General features: G+C 43.6%; 1 protein-coding gene across 1 annotated transcript; it reads right to left on the bottom strand.

Moving 5' to 3' along the window:
• Window positions 1–303: 303 nt before the first annotated feature.
• LECT1 (leukocyte cell derived chemotaxin 1) lies at window positions 304–10,303 on the bottom strand (the record flags this gene model as incomplete). The annotated part of the gene is made up of 5 exons (XM_010083245.1): window positions 304–528; window positions 2,905–3,107; window positions 4,208–4,361; window positions 6,987–7,100; window positions 10,163–10,303. Coding segments are annotated over 5 exons (828 nt in total), but the record flags the coding sequence as incomplete, so codon positions are not given.
• Window positions 10,304–12,685: the final 2,382 nt, after the last annotated feature.

The following is a 12,685-nucleotide window of genomic DNA, read 5'->3' as shown; positions in this document are numbered from 1 at the left end:
GAACTGGAATTTATGAGCAAGCTTCTGGACTGCTAAACCAGTTTGTGAGCAAAGTTTAATATTGTATTTTTTTTTGGGATGTCTTAGCACTTACTGAATTAAAAAACTAGTATGCCCTTGTCATTTGTAAAGCTAATGGAATATTAACTTAAGGGTTTTGTTTTTTTAGGGTTGGAATATCTGACCTTGCTTTAGGTGCAGTATAACACACTTTGATTTTTAAAAGCCAGGATTGGTACTGCTGCTTTGGTTGTAGTCTTTTACCAGTTTGTCGTCATCTTCTTATTTTGTCAAGGCTCTGATTGCTTTTTCTCACACAACACCCATGATACGAGCCACCCACCAGCTGCAAGGCATGATGATCCGGCAGGCAGTACGACAGCCTTGGTAGTTGTAGGGCCATGGGTAGTAGCCCATGAGAGGCTCACAAATTCTCTGGCACTGCGTGTAACTTCGTCTGCATTCAATGCAGCACACACCTAGGTGATCCAGCATGGGGTCAAAAGCCATCCCTTCACCTTCCAGTTGCTGAAATGTAAAATGTTAAATGTCATCCTGGTGCTCTCATTCTCAAGAGAATGCAGAATATACCGATGCTCCTGTTAACCCTACAAAGGGTAAAAACTTGGTCCTGTTGAAGTTAACAGAACACCCACTAAATGACCCGTGCATCTTGCTTTTTTTTTTTTTTTCTTTTGTCCTGCTCTGTTATGTGGAAGTGTAGAATTGGTGCAATCACCCATGTAAAATGTGAAAAAACAACAGGGAGCTCCAATTTCATTATTTTTCCTCTACAATTCTTGCAAAAGATCAAGCAGCAGTCAACTCCCAAGTTTTAAATATTAGTGATGGAAAAGACTTTGAGACAGTTGTCTGGGTCTTTTATGTAGATGACAATGTCTGAAGTGTATGCTGTGTTTTTAATGTTTTGTTTTAATTGTTGTATTTTAATTCCTAGAAGACTTTTCAGTAAGGTATTACCCTGCAATTTTCTGAATATTTCTCCCTTGTCTTTTCAGTCTGGTTTGGTTTGTTTTTTTTCACTCTGCCACACTTAGGTGCATTGTGGACAGAAGGAGTTCTACCTCTTCTGTGTCTGACAGTAAGGAGCAAGGCATGCATCAAATATGTAAAAGCACACTCTTACTACTGCCTGCACCCTTCAAAATAACTTTACTCCTTTCTGGGAAAGAAGGAACCTGTATATTCTGCCTTTTGAAACTCATTTGTTCTTTTCCCATTGGTGTTATTTGAAGAAAAGCAGCAGCAAAGAGCAAATGTTGGAGTAACACTTAGCTTTTTACCTGAGCATCTTTCATTCAGAAAACTAGCAGCACACTGAAAGGGTGAGGCACAGAAAGGTGCCATCTCTTGTCTGGGCTTGTACAGGACGCTAGTGACAGCTTGGTGTAGTTTGGGCCCCCAGTGACCCATTCCCAGCCCTGAGCAGGAAGGGTGTCGTTTCCTTGGGCAGGATTCATCATCCTTGAATTCAGGTAACTGCAGTGTGACCTTCTACACCAGAGCTTGTTGTCCAGACTCCACTCGTAGTGGGTGAAGAGAAGTAGTTCTAGGGAGGATTTGTTTAATCCTCCAGGAAAGACCTCCAGTATAAGTAGTGGTCCTTTTGAATTGAACGAATCTGCCTCTAAAGAAAGCTTGGAGATAGGTACCTATGCCATAACTGTTAGTGAAAGTGAATCCCACCCTGCAGGCTGAGGGAAGAAGTCTGGTGAATGTATCTGATGGGACATTCTCCGTTTGGCCCAGGGGCCCTCTGGCTGGAAGAAGGGACCTGCGGCGGTTGTTGTGCCACTGCCCTCCAGAGACAGGGCAGCTTGGACCCCATGGACATGGGCATGTTGGTAGCTCTGAAGAGAAGTTACGTTCCAATGCTGCTGCTGTTTTACTGACCTCGTGAGAGAGTCGATTTAGATCCACTTTATTTGGAGTGATTAATTTAAGTTTAATTAAGGGATGTCAACTCGGCAGAACGCTGTCACAGTATAATGATCTCCTGCTGTTGCATAAATGTCAAGTCAAAGCTGGGACTTATTTCCAAAGCAGGAGGCATTTATCTTGTGTCAGTGTTGTATTAAAGTGACTTACTCCTGCTGCACCAAATGGTGGGTGTAAATTGTCTGGCGCTGGTGCAGTAGACTGGAAGGTGCCTACTGTACAGTCAGTTTTCCTGCTGCGTGGCAAAGGTGTTAGAACACAGCGGGGCAGCTCCTGTGCTCTTTCTGTGGGCTGCTTCGTCTTGAAGAGCGAGAACAAATTTTGTGATACTTATCCTCCACCCACTGTTGCTGTCTCTAAACAAGTTCTCCTCTGTGACTTGCGTGCTAGACCAATTTATTCTGATAGAGGCTGAGAAAACAGATTTATTTGGCGTAACCCTAATGTCTTTGCAACGAGACACTACTGCTGCTTTCCTCTATAGTAGTCATTTCTGATACTAATTTTTCTTTGAGGGCAAAGTATATTTCTAGCTACTGGACTCTCTCTCTACATTGTCAGTAAATGATGGGGGTGAGCTGTCTGATAAAGAGCAGCTTTGGTTTGTTTTCAGATGGTGCTATCCTTGTTGGATCTCTCTAGTGCTGCTTCTGTACGGACCTGAACCCTGAAAAGCAACTTGGCATTAACTTGCCTTAATCTTGCCACCTCAAGCACTTGTGCTTGTTTCAGACTGAAGGCTAATGAAAAGGGGTGAGGGAGGGAGGACAAGGGAAGACTTTTTTTGAACTACTTAGGTTTTTTCCAAGTCTGTAATTTTGGAGAAAAGCTGAACAGTCAAAGACTGTGAAAATAAAATAAAAAAAAGACAAACCCTCCATCACCAGTATCACCCATCTACAACAATCTCAGGCTCTGAAAGAAGATTACAGTGCAAATACTTACATTATATGGGTTGTCTGGATTAAGTGTTTCATCGGTTTCTTGTCCCATTGGCCTGGTTTCATTAGGCTGGCGATCAAGCTCTTGAGTCAGCTGTGTGGTAGGTGACCTGGTGTTTACTTCTTCAGCAGCAGCTTCCAAGTCTTCTGCATCAAAGTTTGATTCTGATTGGCGTTTGTTTCTCTTCATTTCTTTCCTTTGGTTATCTGAAGAAATAATCACAAAAGGATAGTCTTATCTTCAGTGCGTCCTTGTATTTATCCAAATGTTATCTAAGGCTTCAGTGATTTCTTTAAATATTAAAAAAGGGGAGGGGGCAGAGAGAAAGATGAAACTGTGTAGTGGCAAACTTGGTGAGCATCCCCATGGGAGCTGCTTGCCTTCCTGTGTTGTATCTGCATCCAATGTCCATCCAAAGGGATTTGAGATTGCCTTTTTTCCCCCCTCTTCCTCCCCTTGAGGCAAAATGGGTCTGAGGAGTTTGGGTGGTTTTTTTTTTTGACAGACCACATGGTGACTGATGATAACTCAGACCAGTCATATGCATATAATTTTTAAAGTGGTTTTGTGACAGACTAGTGCCCCGCTCCCAAGGGCTCTTGGTAAAACTTGTGGAAACAGGTTCTGGACAGCTTTGATCCTGCCCTAAAATGTCTTCTTTTTTTTTTTTTTTTTTTTTTTTTTCTTCCCCCTTTCCTTCTCCTCATTGAGTGTTATAATATTAACCAGACCAAGGAGGAGTAAATCTTTTCAAAGCTTCTCCTTTCTTCCCAGGCCTGGAAGTTACCTGGAGAAGTTGCCATCTCCCTGGTGACTCCTGAACAGCTAAGCTTGGCTGTGGGTGGTGGGAGTACTATAGTCTTGGGACTGCTTCCAGGACTTCATAAACCATCTGCCAGTTCCCCAGGTAAAGTATCTTACCCCTCCACTCCAGTGAAATCTTCTGGAGAAGCGGGATGGAAAATGGGACAGGTTACAGTCCCAGGTTAGGAGTTTGCTGGTTCCCTGGCTCTTGGCCACGTATGGTGTTCCTGCTACCTGGTGTCAGCTGCCTAAACATTTTGGAGCTAGTTTAAGCAATTGTCTTGTCCTTGTGTAGAAGGAGGCTGGCCTCTCCAGCAATGCTTCTTCTCATAGTAAGTCACCTACACGGGCTATATAAATTGTCAGTGAAAATGCAGGTATGGAAAATCAAATGTCTAGGTGTGGTTTCCCAGATGTGCAAGTCTCAATGGCAGAAGTGATTTGGGGACGGTGTTTAGACAAAGGGAGAGATAACGTACTTTTCAAACATATGAAGTGTTACCTTTGGGATATGTTGGTCGCAGCCAGAAAATTGGAAGATCCCCGCAAAGCTCTAAAATTTTAGGGCTTAGGAAACCGTTATGCTTGATAGGCTCATCTGCGGCCACCCAGATAAGGGAGTTTTCGTCAAATCTCACAGGCATGATTTCATCTTCCTGCAAATAGAAGAGCATAAATCCTTTGCTAGCTCAGTGAACAGTCATGTGCCTGCTTGCTGTTAATTCATGAGTATCAAACTGTATAATCATTTGCTGCAGCTAATACTGAGCATCCTTTTATTTAATGAATGTGAACCGATTGTACTGAGCCAAAGCCTGACTAAAGGTTGCCACCACTGAAATGAATGGCAAAACTACTGTCGGCTTTGCTGGGGCTGAGACTTCACCCATCTCTCTCTTGGAAGGCTTTTGCCTCATGTACAAGGACTGGGTGTCGGTGATCTTTCAGCCCAGAGCGCCAGATTTTCAAGTGGTAGAAACTGAAAATTTGCCACCTTCAGCAGTGCAGCAATGAAATACGCCCTAATCTTTTATCATGCCATGTTCTCATTTGATGTACTCCAAAAAGATAACTATTTACAATAGAGGGGAAAAAATCTTGTTCAAAAGTTTTAGAGAGGATAATAGCTTGAGAAGTGCACCAGCTTCCAGTTTTAAGTCCATGTGATTGGTCTGATTAAAGGTCTCGTTTGGTAAAAGCAATTCAATTGACCAAAAGCTTGAAGTGCGAGTTAAAGGAGCCTGCCTTTTTGAAGTGTACCCTGCAGGTTTTTGGTTCATATCTTCAAAGTAATGTAGGAAAATGCCAGTGATTGATTCTTTAAAGTTGTTAGTTCAAAGTATTATTTTACATAAAATGTGTAAGTACTTTATAGCTACGGTGAAATACTAAAAGAAAACCAACTTGTGAATCATGAAAACCAGTATGATTTCAAAGTTAAAATTCTAAATTGCTTCCATAAAAGTGATCAAAACTTGTTATATAACTGACTAGATCAATTTATTCCGTCGAGTTGTTGTTCCTTTAACGTGTTTATTGATTTCTTTTGTAGGTCTCAAGTCATTTAAGTTTGCTATCCAATCTGTCTAGTGAGAAGTGCTCTTTATTTATATTCTCCCATTTAAGCTTTTATCAGCATTAGAAGTATCTGAATCTAGGTTTCAGAAATAAAAATATCCTTTGTTTCTGTTTGAGATAATCCTGGCTTGTGAGCAGGCAGAGTTTGGGTATTTAAAAAAGCTTATTTTAATCAACCATTTTTATAGGCAGTCTTGGTTTTGATATGTGTTGTAAGAAGATGGCATTCTCTTACTTTCTTCTAAATACATGTGTATTGGAAAGGGGACTTGCTCTAGAAAAATAAATACTACTTTGCCGTTCCCATTGTACATCTCACCTGGAAAGTCAAGCAACAGGGAAAGGTTGATATCCCAATGGTAGCACTAAATTGGTTGCTTGTTTTGGCCTCAGTGTGTATGATTTATTGCAGTGTTTGTGTAGGTGATGCATCTTTGGAGAAGATGCACAGAAAACAGGACAAGGAAAGAGGTTTACTGTAGCCAGGTAGAAGATCAGAAAAAACTTTTTGACTATTTCAGGATAATGTCTCAGGACTGCGACTTTATTCTTACAAAAAGATGAAAAATTGAAACCTTGCCTTTAAGCAGTGGTGCTAATGAAGTCAAGAAGCCCAGCCTTCCTTTAAAATAAGGCAAGGCAGGAAAGATCTGTGTCTCTGTCTACAATTTGGGCAAGATTTCTTCCCCATCATGGGGAAAATCCCACCACCTTCAGGGGACTTTGTAACATCGCTGGTGTCTTGCTGATTTGGTTTAGAGAGACCTGTTTTCATTTTGAAGTAGATGTGCAGTAATCACAGCACAGTTGCAGGTAGGTGCAGCCTTAACAGTGCATCTCTCCCAGCTAATTGCATCTGCTTTTATTTTCTCAGGAGTGGACCAAACCTAGGGAAAGGAGTTGTTGATCTCCTGTGCTCCCCTGCCGGTAGCTGAGCCCCTGACAACATCCAGGCTTGTCTGTACTCATGTCATCAGAGCCACTCCTGTGTGAGCAATGGGTTTGGAAGTCTGAGCTCTGGGACACTCAGGCTTTGCACACCTAAATCGATAGCCTTTTTTACAAATGTGAGGTAAGGAGAGGTTTTCGTGGTATCTGGGTGAGACCTGCAGCTTTTGTGCTGCTTGCAATGCAGATTCCATGAAGTTTAGTTACAGTGGTGTCCTAAAATGAAGTCTGATGCTAAGAAGGCAAATTCTTAGTTTTTTTTTTTTAATTATTATTTATTCTGAGTTAGCTGAATTTTTGCAGTGTTTTTCACAGTTCCCCTTTATTGACTATTTCAGAGGACTTGAGTGATGGAGTCCCTGCTTCTGCTCAAGAGTGTTGATAGAAATCTCCTGGGATCTACCACTATCCCTCTTTGCATTGACTAAAGCAGCTCAAGCAGATGCTATTGTTGCTGAGGTCTCCTATAAATCTGCTAGACATTGGTCTAAAGCTTTGCCCTCTCCCCAGTCTGCAGCCTCTCACAGTGCCCCTGGAGACAGTGACACCTCTGACACCAATCTTGCATTTCTTACCTTTCAGGAGCTCCTTGCAATCAATCCATGAACCCTCAACTATCCTGCTCTGCCCTACCGTCAACAACCCTACCACTATCCACAGTGGTTTGCAAATGTCATTTTTATTTGTATTTAAATATTGCTTTAAGACGGTCTCTATAGAAAGTTTGTTTTTAAAAAATAATTACCCCTCCTTACCAGCTCAGATGAGAGGCTTGCTTTAGTCATAGCATCAACTTCTGGGACGTGAGCTTTTGGCTGAGCTTTGATGTAACACTTTTCTCCTTCAGCAAAACGAATTCCAGTTATGCCCTGCAAAAGCAGAAGGCAGTGGGTTGTGTGCAGCCATCCAGCTCCCCACCAACCCCAAGAAAGCACCCAAGCTCTGCTAAAATTGCCACTGAATTTTTAGTTTCAAGGTCAAATCCTGTTTAAAACCAGATGCAATAAAACGGTCTTCCTTCATCATTTTAGCTTTACAGTTTTGGTCAAATGGGTCTAGAAGTTTTTGCTTGATTTCTGGAAGATGGGGGTGTTTTATGTAAGTGCCTCCATCCCAGCTGTAGGCTACTTGGAGTAGCTCTGTTAAGGAATTAGTTGACACGATTTGAACTGTAACTTACCACCTAACGTAGGCAGCCTCGAAATTGTGTTAGCTGGTGGTGCGGTACCCTTATGACACAGATTTACAAAAATATGGGGGCAGCTTGGTCCAATTTATACACATAAGTGGCTGTGACAGCAAGGGGAAGTTCGTGACAGGGAATTTGGTGCAGAAATCTGTGTGGGACTTCCTTCATCTGGCCTACGAGGCTGAAAGGCAGTTGCATAAACCACAGATGTCTAGTTGTAAGCAAGAGAAGGGTATCCCAGCAGCTCCAGACGGCTGCAGGTCTCCTGCAAGTCCGGGACTGTATGTGCCAGCACCTTGGGCACCAACATTTGGGCAGGGGAACCTTGTCTGTGTTTTCTATCTTTCTGCTGTAGGTTTTTAAGCACCCATAAAAGAGTTCTCTTTTACATTATGAATTTAGATACCTCGGTGCAGACTGCAAAATTTGCATGGTTTTTGTAGGGTTGTGTAAGCTCCATTTGACCACCTAAATATAAAGATCTAGTGCCATTTGAGATATGCTGGTTTTCTGCCTAGCCTCCAGCTGCCAGGCCAGGGGGCCATGGGTGTCCTCATGACACCTCTCACTTGCCTTGTATGGGCATCTTGGATACCATAGGCATTGAGTGTAGCTTCAGGTGGACGGTACTGAGGCACCTGAGTCATGTCCCATGTACCTGTAAGTCCTGTACAGTTGAACAGACACCCATTGTCGTGGTTTCAGCTGGGACAGAGTTAACTTCCCTCCTAGCAGCTAGTGAGAGGCTCTGTTTTGGATTTGTGCTAAGAAGGCTGATAACATACTGATGTTTATAGTTGCTGCCAGGACAGTCAAGGACTTTTCAGCCTCTCTGCTGTGCCAGTGTCTGCAGTTGCAGGAGAAGCTGGGAGGGAACATAGCCCAAACTCCTCGCCTAGGATTCGACCTTAGGTTTAGGACTGAGACCCACATTGGCCAATGCTCTATTCCATGTCATGTACGTCATGCCCAGTACATAGATGAGGCTCTGTACGGAAGTGCTCTCTCTTGCACTGGGTTGTCTCAGTCTCTCAGGCACTCAGGCTCTTATCTCTGTCGCAGGAGTGCAGTTGCAGGACTCTCCCTGCTCCGGGATCATTAGCCAGGAACAGGCTGAGCCTTGGTCATCAGTGGTGTACTGTTGTGCTGCCAGCCAGGGTAAAACTACAACACCCATCAAAACAAAATGACTAATTCTAAATTGGTGAGAGAGGGGATGGCTATGCAGGGATGGGTGCACAAGGGAGTGAGACTTTGTGGTGCACAGAGCATGCTAGGAGTGTCCTAATATTGCCAAATCCAAGTCTTCACTGACCGTGCAATCATTCAAGTGGTACCAGTTAACCCAAAGCTGCTAATGGAAATACTTGGCCATCGGAAGCACATCTCTTCAATTTCTTTCTCCTTTATGTGCATTCCTGGCTCAAAATCCACCTGGCAGCATCCCTTTGCTCTTGCTGAGCCTGTCCCTGGCCCTCTGTAATTATAAGTGGATGCTGTCCCTGGGAGGTCACTTTAGCTGGCTGGTGTTGGGAGCTGATTTCTGACCTGGTTGTGACAGGCGGTAGCTTACCAGCAGCACAGAGGGAGGCAATGTGAATTCAGCATCTCTCCAGTGGGCTGGTGCTTCTGTGCAGATGTGGAATGGTGAAAGCGAATGAGAAGAGCTCATTGTGGGTGCTCTTATTCAGCTGCTAATAATGTTGCTATGGTGATGTTGGGAGAGTTTCATAAAGACTGAACCACAGCTATTGGGAAAGTCGAGGTACTGGGTCTGCTGGCATGAATTTGCTTGTATTTGCTGAGAAGCCAAGGAGCTGAGTTTCCTCACCTTTCTAGATTCAGCAAGTGGAAAGTGGCTACCCCAGAAGCCTCGGGCAAGTCTTCCTAGAAGCAACACTTTTATTTTAGGTGCTGCTTTGCCTTATGGAGGATTTAACTCTGAAGTTAAGTACAGTGTTTTGCACCTGAGAACATTAATTGCAAGATCTGGGCCCTGTAAATAGGTTTCTGCAACATCACATAGATGTGCCTTCAGTAGCTCAGAGGTGGTAGCGCTCAGGGAACCACTCTGTCTGAGCTGTTGAGTTCTGCTGAGATTGGGCATCTGTTAGTCCAGGCTCTGTGCTGAGCAGCCACAGCCACGTTGCTGGGGTACCCAGACATGTTTGCTGTCAGCCCCAGCAGCCCAGCACCAGGCATTTGGTGCATGGATGCATGAGCTGTGCTAAATGCCTCCATTCTCTCCCTGGGCATGAACCCAGGCCAAGCCATGGAGAGCAGCTCCCAGTCTTGATCTGAGGGCAGAGCAAGCTGCCTGTGTCCAGTGCTGTGTAGTGGTCTCCCCTTGGTGTCTACTTGGCTTACTGTGTTGACCTTATGCTCTTAAAACAGCAATGTTTTGGGGAGGGGGAGGTGGTTTTTCCAGTTCCAATTGTATGAAGTCATGAAAGGGCTGTGTCACGGCAATGCAGAGTGTTGTGTGGAGCCAAACGTGATGCAGCCTAATCCATGCTGTTTCCTGGAGTGGGACCTGGCATGGCCTGTCCCTAAAAGACACTTAGACTTTGTTTTGGAGGAAACTGGCTGTGGAAGCAAGCCAGGAGAGCAAGGATGTTCCTGTGGATAGTTGGGGGCTGGAACCTGAGACTGACTGGGGCAGAGAAGTCAGGGCAGGGCAGGGTGTCCTTAGAGTCCAGCGCTGGAGCATGTCACATGAAAGACAAGAGTGGTGATACTTACAATCTGAAAATCATGAACTTCAACAGCCTCTTCACTCCCGCTTCCTGTTTTGAATGTCTCCAAGTTGTTTCCAGCATCTATTTCCATTGAGCCATCTTGTACTTTTCCATTAATGCTCATAGTATAGTGAACATTGTACACCTGGAATTGATACCAGAGCAGTAACACACATTAGTAATTGCTTATGGCCCTCCCCCTACACCAGGCAATGGGTCAATCTGACTGTCATGTCCCTGTTCAGCTCCTAACTTTTACTTCTGTAGGCGTTTGATAACACTCCAACAACCACCACCACCCTACTGCAACACTCCACTGTTGGGGCAGGCTGGCAGCGCAGTGGGTTGCCCAGAGAGGTTGGGTTGGCTCTGTCCTTGGAGGCTTTCAAGGTCCAACAGGATAAAGCCCTGAGCAACCTGCTCTGACCCTGCAGCTGTACCTGCTCTGAGCAGCAGGTAGGACTGGAGACCTCCTGAGTTGCCTCTTCCAGGGGCTGCACACAGATAGATCCATTAGTATGGACAATTTTACTTTAAAAGCAATGTGGGATGAGTCCACATCTAGGCTCACTCCGACTTAAAAACCTTATTCTAGGTCATATTTTAGGAATTGCTTCTTATGCTGGCATGATTCCCAAAGGAGAGCAGGAGCAAACATCCTACTCCAAAGGAGGCCAACCTTTCTTTATCTCTTAGGATGTTCTGCTGAGGCACAGGAAAATGAGTTCTTCTTGAATATGAACATGTTTCTCAGCTTGTAATGGATGTAAACTTTGTTTAAATTGGATGTGAAGTTGGGTAGACTTGTATTTTCCTTGTCAGCGTATTTACTCTTATCCTATTTTCAATGAGGAAAGTGGTTTGTATTTGCTGGAGGACCACAATCTGTGAAGGGGGGTTTTCGATGCTCTTGTGCAGTTCTGCTAAAAGTGCAGTACAAGCAGTTTACTTTTGGTCTTGAAAAAGCCTTACAGCATTATAATGTAAAATTTACACTGACAGCTAGAGACAAATTTCTCCTTCTCTCACCTTCGCTCAGGAAAGTCTCAGGTGCTTAGGATTTATGGTTCCTTAGTTATTCAGATTCAGTCCCGTATTCCCCGCTGTCTAAGACTCCTGTTGAATGTGGTCCAGAAAACCAGACCAAAGTACATGGTCTCCCCTGCTAGGGGCTGAGCTAGGGTTGAGACTGTTGCCTCAGTTAAATATTAAAAATAATAATTTAAAAAATGCCTTACAGTTTTTTAATAATGACCCTAAATATAATTTTTACAGCTTGGAAAAATAACTCTTAAGCTTTCCCCGTGTCTTCAACTGGAGATCAACTTCGAAGCTGAGTGACAACTATGAATGCAACACATTTTGCAAAGCAGTATTTAGATGATAGGAGCAATAAAAAAAGGGAAACTTTGTCCTGTATTCCACAAATGCACTCACCCAGTCAGAGCTGCGTGTGCTGTACCCCCTCCCTGCCTACCTCCCCTTCAGGTCCCTCTCCCTTTTCAAAAGCTTAGAAAAGCAGATGGCTCTTACAGTGTGTCCTGGAGGTCAGCAACGTGTCCTGTCTTTTTGGTGTAAAACCTTGTACTTTCTGATTATCTGAATTATCCCTACGTGCAGGGGTGTACTGTCTCGCAGGGGGACCTCTGCTCTGGCCGCTGGGATTTGCACAAGGCTCTCCTTGACAGGGGCTGGCGTGTGGGTGGCGGCGGCATGAAACTTCTTCCAAAGTAAATTCGAAGATACTGATTTCACTTATGGAGCAAGTCACATTCAAATATGCACCACTGTGTTTCAAAATATGTTTTAAACAAAAATCTTATGTAAACAGAAACAAAAGTTAATATATTAACATATGCTAATGCTCTGAAGTTTGGTGCTTAAACTGCTCAGCAGCTTCTCAGTTTTGTTCTTTGAATGCAGGGTTCTTCATTTATCCCAGAAAATGTAAATAATAAAATCTGCATAACTTTAAAAATTGTTCCACAGCTGCTAACTATATATAAATGCCTATGTATACAAACAATCATACAAACCACCAGCGTGAAATGATGGTGCCTATTAATGGGTTAAATATAGCATTACATATTTGAGGGTCCAGGTAGAATCTGGACCAAGAATGCGGATGATGTGAAAAAGGAATTTACACATTTCAATGCTTTTTTTGTCCTGGGAGCTGGAGTTTGCCCAGGATGTGAATCCCCAGGGACTTGTTGGGGTTTGAGTTTGCTGAGGATTTGCTAGCAGAAATCAATGTAGTGTCTGTGCTCTCAAAGATACGTTTCGTGTTCATTAAGAAATGTGCTTCCAGAAGCCTCCATCCAAGCAGCCAGTGAAGATAATTAGGGGTTTGGTTTTTAGTTTTTTTTTTTTTGTTTTTTTTTTTTTTTTAAGCAGGGAGAAAATAAAAATCTGCTTAAAGACCTCTTTATCGACCTCACAAGACAAGTTTCCAGCCTGTGCCTCTCCGTGCGTGAAAACTAGCTCAAACCCCCCAGCCCCCGACCTCGACGTGAGGGTGTTGTGC

Source organism: Pterocles gutturalis, unplaced genomic scaffold, assembly GCF_000699245.1.
Source record: "Pterocles gutturalis isolate BGI_N339 unplaced genomic scaffold, ASM69924v1 scaffold27365, whole genome shotgun sequence".
NCBI lineage: Eukaryota > Metazoa > Chordata > Aves > Pterocliformes > Pteroclidae > Pterocles > Pterocles gutturalis.
This window is presented reverse-complemented; position numbering and strand designations above follow the sequence as displayed.